The sequence below is a fragment of the Mobula hypostoma genome, chromosome 25 (assembly GCF_963921235.1).
Source record: "Mobula hypostoma chromosome 25, sMobHyp1.1, whole genome shotgun sequence".
Taxonomy (NCBI): Eukaryota; Metazoa; Chordata; class Chondrichthyes; order Myliobatiformes; family Myliobatidae; genus Mobula; species Mobula hypostoma.
Window position 1 is genome coordinate 45,663,954 of NC_086121.1, and position 8,828 is coordinate 45,672,781.

Genomic DNA, 8,828 nt, shown 5'->3' on the forward strand with positions numbered 1-8,828 from the left:
AGCAGATCAGGCAATATCTGTGGAGGAACTGGACTGGTTCAATCATGTTGATTTCTCCCTGTTAGGCAATTATAAACTGGTGTGTTTGATGAGCTTTATTACATTGAACTGATTGGTAAGTATAATAGGAAAAATACTGGTTTATAAACATAGAGAAAAGAGAATTTTTATTATAGCCGCACCTGGGGTACTGATTCTGAAGTGAGGATCGTGGTGTCTTTCTAATCCAGCTTCCATCACACAGTGCAGACTAGGAGCAGGAATTGGCCAGTCGGCTCTCAAGTCTATTCTATCGTTTGGTAGGATCAGAGCCAAATCCGTGCCTGCATATTCTCCCTGATCCCTTCATTGGAGAAAGGTTCTCAGCCTCAGTATCTGAGCTCCCACAGCTCTTGAGATTAGAGAATTCCAGGGGTTTACCAACTGCCATTTTCCTACATCATCCTTTCTCCTTGCCTATTTACTTTATTTGCCAATGTCGCTGTGCTGCCCCCTGACACTTCTATCAAAGGTAAAATAGGCACCTCATGGTTATTCTCTTTATTGAAGGCATCTGTATATATTGTGCAGAGCTGGAGATGCCCAGGGTAGCAGTCAGTCAGTCTGAGGAGGACATGCTTTCTGTTTATTGATCAATTATTCCTTCATCCAGAAACATAAAACTCAACCCCAGAGACTTTTATTATAACCTTTCATTTTAATAATTTCATACAACATAGAAAGAAGACATTCTGCTCATCAAGTCTATGCTAGTTTACTGAGGGATCCCATGTCCCCTGAAATTTTCCCCAAAACACATTCCCATCAATTCCTAGCAGCTCATGGGAAATTTACAGCAGCCAATTAACCCAATCAAATCACTTTAAACAGATGGGGATGAAGCCAGAGGACCCACAGAAAACCCACATGGTCACAAGGAGCAGTTGTAAACTCCACACAGGTCAGGATTCGACCTGGGACTCTGGGGTCACCAGCCAGATGTACTACGCACTACATCACCGCACTGCTTTGTGGAGCTTTATCCAATTCCAGAAAAGTCATTAGAAATTTCCCTATTAAGGCAGATGTAAACTGGCAGGACAAATCATAGAGGTGAGTGTGGTAGTGAAGGCCATCACTTGGTGGTTGTCTGATCAAGGGGATGGTCACAGGATTAGCGTTGTCACAGCTCTACCTCTCTGGCTGCAGCGTCCCATGTGATATTGCAAGTCATATTGCAGCGATCACTCTGCATACTGACAGACTCTAGTACTATAAACAGAAGACTATACTGTACGTGATGTAACTATTCATCAAATGGTCCTGTCAGCTACATTCATTCAATTATGCAGCTTTACAGTACTTTTGTAATATTCACCGAGTTACAGCCGGTGCAGGCAGCATAGGCGCAGATTTCACACATGTCAGCACTCTTTGCTAATAGCTCTGTAAAAAGGAGAGAGGGGAAATAAGCTTCATCACAATCCAGCAATAAATGACTTCCATGAGTTTACTACAGAAAAGTCACGGTAGGAAACATCATAGCTCCATTAATTTGAGACATGAAACCCAGTGTCAGTGAACAGCAAGTTGAAACCGTAAAGACAATCACACAGTTTCATAAAGCTGAGTTTCCCCATGCCAAGCTGCTTATCAGGAATTCTGGATGGATACTTAAACCGGGTTTAAATCGAAAAATAATGAAGTATGCCAGTTGTTCTTGCTGAACTGAGTTAGAAAGGACTATCAAAGTAAATAGTCCAGCAATTTTGACCATTACATTGATTTTTCTTTGTGTGTTTTTATATTTTCGGAATCCTTTGATCACTTCTCTTCCCTTGCTAATTGAAAAATTCCCCCCTTGCGCATTTTCCTGGTACATTTACTACCTCTGAGTTCCTCTCTAGGTCCCCGTTGTTTACAGTTCTCCCTCTCTCATGTACAAGATCTCAGGACGCTCACTGGTGGGTGCTGTCTGTGGGTCACAATCTACTCCCTTGATGCACTGTCAATTACTCCAAAAGACTGGAAGTAGAGTAAATACTGAAAGGCTTTTATTAGCAGTAAAATGTGACCTCCAGCATGCTGAGTGTCTGCCCTGGACTGAGAGGAGGAGCAATGGCGCAATCGCCTTTACTCAGGGATCTGTGGGAGGAGCCATAGGAGCAGACAGCAGAGGGGTGTGTCCAGACAGGTAACCCAGATACAACATATATATATGATTTACCACATCCCTTGCGCTGTCTGTGCTTCACAATCTACTCCCTTGTGCTGTCTGTGGGTCACAAACTATTCATTTCATTGCTAACAATATAGTAATGGTGGTGTTCATCCTGTTCCCTTAAATGCTCTAGTATTTGGTGTCTTGTAGAAGGGGAGCTTTTGTGTCAAACAAACAGACTTGGTGATACTGTCTGACTGAATACATTTCCATATGAGTTGCAAAATGCAGATACTAACTGGTGAGGATTTTCTTTCTCCAGCTAACTTACCAGTTAATCACCAAATACTTTATAAGTTATAACTCAATTCATAAATCAAATCCAGAAAATACTCAGCAGGTTATGTAGCATCCATGGAAAGAGAAACAGAGTTAAAGTTTTGGCTCAATCATTTTTGTACTTCAATCATACACTGAACAATGTCTAGAGCCTGTCCAGAGCCAACCACATAGATGTCATGGCCAAGAATGCTGAGCAGTGTCTCTATATCCTCAGGAAGCAAAATTAATCCGGCAAGTCCCCTTTGATCCATACCAATTTTTATCAATATACTATGGAAAGACTCCTAGTTTGATACAGCAACTAATATGACCATGACTGATATGCACATAACTAATATGCACATGACTGCAAGAAACTGAGGAATCAGCTCGACATAACATGGACACCAGACTCCCTTCCAAGGACTCTGTCTATACATCCCACTACCTCAGTAAAGCAGCTAGCATAATCAAAGATCCCATCTGTTCTCTTTCCTCTCCGCCATTGGGCAGAAGATATAGAAACCTGGGGCTCAAGGATAGCCTTTCGAGTCATAGAGAAGTACAGCACAAAAACAGGCCCGTTGCCCCTCTAGTCCATGTCAAAACCATTTAAACTGCCTACTTCCATTGATCTGCACTGGACCATAGTTCTCCATACCCCTACTCTCCATGTACCTATCGAAAATTTCTCTTAAATGTTGAAATCAAGCTCGCATGAACCAATTGTGCTGGCAGCTCACTCTACACTCTCATGACCCTATGAGTGAAGAAGTTTCCCCTTATGTTCCCCCAAAACATTTCATCTTTCACTCTTAACAAATGATGTCTAGTTGTAGTCCCACCCAACCCCAGTGGAAACAGCTTACTTGCATTTACACTATCTATATCACTCACAATTTTGTATACCTCTATTAGATCTCCTCTCAATCTTCTATATTCTGAGGAATAGTCCTAATCTATTCAATCTTTCCTTATAATTAAGGTCCTTCAGACCCAACAAGATCCCTGTAAATTTTCTTTGTACTCCTTCAATCTTATTTATATCTGTTCTGTAGGTAGGTGATCAAAGCTGCTCACGATATTCCAAATTAGGCCTTAGCAAGGTCTTATACAACTTCAACATAACATCCCATCATCTGTACTCAATACATTGATTTATGAAGGACAATGTGCCAAAAGCTTATCTACCTGTGATATAACTTTCAATAAATGATGCTCCTGTAATCCTAGATCCCTTTGTTCTACCACATTCCTCAATGCCCTACCATTCACTGTGTAAGACCTACCCTGATTGGTCCTAGTGAAGTACAATACCCACACTTGTCTGCATTAAATTCCATCTGTCATTTTTCAGCCCATTTTTCAAGCTGATCTAGATCCCTCTGCAAGCCATGATAGCTTTCCTTGCTGTCCACTACATCCCCACTTTTGGTGTCATCCACAAATTTGCTGATCCAGTTAACCACATTATCATCCAGATCGTTGATATAGATGATAAACAGCAATGGACCTAGCACCGATCCTTATGGCACATCACTAGTCACTGGCCTCCAGCCAGAGAGGCAACCATCTAATACCACTCTCTGGCTTTTCACACAAAGCCAACATCTAATCGATTTTACTACCTCATCTTGAATGCTGAGCGACTGAATCTTCCTAACCAACTTCCCAGGCAGGACCTTGTCAAATGCCTTTGCTGAAGTCCATGTAGACAATATCCACTACCTTTTCTTCATCCACTTTCCTGGTAACTTCCTGGAAAAACTCTGTAAGATTGGTTAGATATGACCTACCCCACATGAAGCCATGCTGACTATCCTTGCCCACCCAAATACTCATAAATCCAGTCCCTTAGAATTCCTTCTAATAACTTTCCCACAACTGATGTCAGACTCACCTGCCTAAATTTCCTGGTTTATGTTTAGAGCCTTTCTTAAACAGCAGAACAACATTGGCTATCCTCCAATCCTGTCACTAAGGATGATTTAAATATCTCCACTAGGGCTCTGAAGTTTCTGCAACTGCTTCCCGTAGGGTCCGAGGTAACACCTTGTCAAGCCCTAGGGTTTTATCCACCCTGATTTGCCTCAGGATAGCAAGCACCTCCTACTCTGGAAACTGTACAGGGTCCGTGAAGTTGATGCTGCTTTTACTAATTTCTATAGACTCTGTGTCCATCTCCTGAGTAAATACAGATGCAAAAAAAAATCTGTTTTGGGGTCTATACATGGATGACCATTCTGATCTTCCAGAGGACCAATTTTGTCCCTTGCAATCCCTTTTCTCTTAACATATCTGTAGAATCACTTAGGATTCTCCTTCACCTTGTCTGCTAAGGCAACCTCATGCCTTCTTTGGGCTCTCCTGATTTCTTTCTTAAGTGTTCTCTTGCATTTCTTATACTCCATAAGAACCTCATTTGTTCCTACCTGCAATATACCTCCTTCTTTTTCTTAACCAGGGCCTCAATATCTCTTGAAAACCAAGGTTCCCTACACCTCTTTACCTTTTATCCTGACAGGCAAATGCAAGCTCTCTACTCTCAAAATTTCACTTTTGAAGGCCTCTCACTTACCAAGTACATCTTTGCCAGAAAACAGTCTGTCCCAATCTACACTTGCCAAATCCTTTCTGATACTATCAAGATTGACCTTTCTCAAATTTAGAATCTCAACCTATGGACCAGACCTATCTTTGTTGCATATTTACTTTGAAACAAATTGCATTGTGGTCACTAGATGCAAAATGATCCCCCAGACAAACTTCTGTCATCTGTCCCATCGCATTCCCTAATAGCAGATCCAGTATCACACACTCTCTCATTCTGGGACTTTTACGTACTGATTAAAGAAACTTTCCTGAACACATTTGATAAACTCTATGCCATATTGTCCTTTATTCAGTATGGGAGTCCCAGTCAAAATGTGGAAGTTAAAATCATCTATTATAATAACCTTATGTTTCTTGCAATAGTCTGTGATCTTTCTACAAACTTGTTCCTCTAAATCCCTAGAATTGTTAGGTGGTATGTAATATAGCCCCATTAATGTGGTCATACCATTCTTATTTTTCAGTTCCACCCACTGTAACAAGTAGTTCCCTAGTATGATAAGTTGGACTCTTGACCTCACAATCTGCCTCACTATGGTCTTGCAACTTATTGTTTAGCTGCTCTGTATTTTCTCCTAGAAGATTGAATAGAATAGAAGACTTGCTGACAGGCAGGAGGCAAGGAGGGGGAATGAAGGTTATTGTTTCCTGATTGGCTGCCAGTGACTAGTAGTGTTCCACAGTGGACAGTATTGGGACCACCTCTTTTCACATTATATGTCAATGATCCGATGATCTCGATGGCTTTGTGGCCAGGACTGGCAGATGATATAAACATAGGTAGAGGATAGTATTGAGGAAGCATGGAGTCTGAAAAAGGACTTGGACGGATTAGGAGAATGGACAAGGAAGTGGCGGATGGAATACAATGTATGTTCATGCACTTTTGTAGAAGGAATAAAGGGGGAGAAAATTCAGAAATGAGAACTGCAAAGGGACTTGGGATTCGGTGTGCAGGAGTCTCTAAAGTTAACTTGCAGGTTGAATTGGTGGCAAGGAGGGCAAGTGCAATGTTAGCATTAATTTCGAGAGGACTAGAATATAAGAGCAAGGGTGTGATGCTGAGGCTTTATAAGGCATTGGTCAGACTGCACTTGGAGTATTTGGATCTTTTATCACAGAAAAGATGTGCTGGTATTGGACAGGTTCCAGAGGAGGTTCACAAGAGTGATTCTGGGAATGAAAGGATTAATGCATAAGGAGCAACACACATAAAAGTTGCTGGTGAACGCAGCAGGCCAGGCAGCATCTCTAGGAAGAGCTGCAGTCGATGTTTCAGGCCGAGACCCTTCGTCAGGACTAACTGAAGGAAGACTCTTCAAAATGGAGAGGATGCTTCCTAGAGTCTGGGATCAGCCTCAGAACACAAGCATGTCATTTTAGAACAGAGGTGAATAAGAATTTCTTCAGCCAGAGGGTGGTGAAGCTGAGGAATTTGTTGCCACATATGGCTGTGGAGGCCAGTTCACTGTGTATATTTAAAGCAGAGTATGATATGTTTCTTGATTATGGGAGAAGGCAGGAGAAAAGGGTTGAGAGGGATAATAAATCAGCCGTAATGAAATTGTGGAGCAGACTCGATGGGTGGACTGATCTAATTCTGCTCCCACGTCTTCAGGTCTTATCATCTCTGTTCTGCATTGTCATTGTTCTACCGCAATGCTCTGTATAATGATTAGATCTGTATCAGAGTGCAAGGCAAACTTTTCACTGTATCTCAGTACACGTGACTGTAGTAAGACCAACCCATTCCAAATTCCACTCACCCAGCCTGAGAAAAACTTTATCAGCATCTTCCAAGGAGCAAACTGATTGAAACACCTTTGGTAGTGTAGAGCAAGGGCAGAGCTTGGTTGAGACAGAGCCGCTAGTATCTAGGTTACTTTTATTCTGAGTGCTCATCAACGTCCACAGCTTCTTCACATCCTCCAGAGGGAACATGTACTTTCCTTCCTTGCAGAAACAGAGAAACATGGCAGGTATTAATTGTACTCAGCAGTCTGACATGGAACTGTAGCTGAAAAGATGCAAGATGCCAGCATTTTCATAACACTACACAGCCAATGAGGCAACTGGGGGTGTAGTTAATGTCACAGAGTGGGAAATACTGCAGTTAATTTGCTTACGCAAAGATCCAGTAATTAATTGAAACGTAATAAAACTGCAGATGCTGGTGCCTGAAACAAAAACAGAAGAACTCAGCTGGTCATTTAGCATCTGTGGAGAGACGAAACCAGTTAATGCCAGGTCAGGGACACTACCTTAATATTAACAGAAGAGTACTGGAGAACCAGGACTACAGAAGGATTGCACGCAACAGCTTCATGTTCAGCCTGTTTCCGGGTGTACAGATATTCTTAGAGATGCAGAATTTAGGATTAAGTGTGGAATGATCATAACAGAAGTAATGAGTGGATCTGCAAAGAGAAGCTTGCCATGGGTGCCCACACTTGGGAGCTACTTTGCCAATTCGATTAAAAGAAGTTGCATTCATGACCCACCGATCACATCCTCAGGCACTCAGGGGATGTGTGAAGAATTGAGACAAATATGTTGTCCACCATCAACCTGCTTCTGGGCTGTGAGTTGATTTGGAAAGCCGATGAGTATGCTAGGAAAACATGGTTTCATTGTTCTTGAGGTCAATGTACCTCTACATCTGGCAGATGGGAAGTCAATGCCTTTGCCAGGGCAGTGGTCCTTCAGAAGTGCCCCGAAGCAGTGAAATCCCACATCATTGTCAGAAATACTCCTGTTTGTGTTGTAGCTGCATCACAATCAGTTAAAAAGTGTTGAAAATGGGCTGCCAAATGAATGGAATTAATACACACTCTCTCTCTCTCTCTCCCACCTTCCTTCCCACATTCTCTCTCTTCCCATCTCCATCATTAAAGGTAATATATATTTTCCTTTGGATTACATAGAAGGTGATTTAAAAATTGTTCCATAGCAATGCAATTAAAGTCCCAAATAATTTGTAATTATACTTATTTGTTGTATGATTGTAATCACATTTGCTGAATGCATGAAGCTGAATTAAGAAATAATGTGTACTTACTTGAACCATAACATTTGCCAAAATACTTGTCAAGCAACTGAGAGCCAAAACAAGAGCGGAAGTAGTTTTCATGGTGAGCTGCAACCCGAGGTTTTGCTGCAAGGTTTATTCATGAAAAGTGCAATCTGGCAGCTTTTAAAGCTCTGGTTCATGGTGAAAAGTCACCTGATGTAAGACTATTAGTGTAAACATAATATATGACATTACATTCATTACACTGTGACACCCACATATAAAATTTAATTGCCACTGGATAACCTGTGTCATCCTGGTGCCATTAATCAATAACAAGATTTGTCTCAGTTTCAAAATGAGAACAGGTGTCGGCGAAGAACTTGGCTCATGAGGACTGCAGGGGGAACGACAATGTCCTTGGAAAAGGTACAGTACTGTAACACCGCAAACACGAGGAAATCTGCAGATGCTGGAATTTCAAGCAACATACACAAAAGTTGCTGGTGAACGCAGCAGGCCAGGCAGCATCTATAGGAAGAGGTACAGTCGACGTTTCGGGCCAAGACCCTTTGTCAGGACTAACAGAAAGAAGAGATAGTAAGAGATTTGAAAGTGGGAGGGGGAGGGGGAGATCTGAAATGTTAGGAGAAGACAGAAGGGGGAGAGATGAAGCTAAGAGCTGGGAAATTGATTGACAAAAGGGATACAGAGCTAGAGAAGGGAGAGGATCATGGGACAGGA

At 41.8% G+C, this 8,828-nt stretch overlaps 1 protein-coding gene across 1 annotated transcript; it reads right to left on the bottom strand.

Annotated features, from left to right (window-relative positions):
* Positions 1-664: 664 nt before the first annotated feature.
* On the bottom strand, positions 665-8,289 carry LOC134337956 (guanylin-like). The gene is made up of 3 exons (XM_063033400.1): positions 8,133-8,289; positions 6,841-7,027; positions 665-1,425 (listed from the first exon to the last, which is right to left on the bottom strand). The coding sequence occupies exons 1-3, from the start codon at positions 8,202-8,204 to the stop codon at positions 1,334-1,336; spliced, it is 351 nt and encodes a 116-aa protein (XP_062889470.1). The 5' UTR covers positions 8,205-8,289; the 3' UTR covers positions 665-1,333.
* Positions 8,290-8,828: the final 539 nt, after the last annotated feature.

Bases quoted from the DNA above. Each gene is read 5' to 3' on its own strand.
- LOC134337956 (XM_063033400.1), bottom strand. From the start codon at position 8,204: ATGAAAACTACTTCCGCTCTTGTTTTGGCTCTCAGTTGCTTGACAAGT. The intron at 7,028-8,132 runs GTAAGTACACAT...TGTTTCTGCAAG, and splicing joins TGGCAAATGTTATGGTTCAA to GAAGGAAAGTACATGTTCCC. The intron at 1,426-6,840 runs GTGAGTGGAATT...TCCTTTTTACAG, and splicing joins TAAAGTTTTTCTCAGGCTGG to AGCTATTAGCAAAGAGTGCT.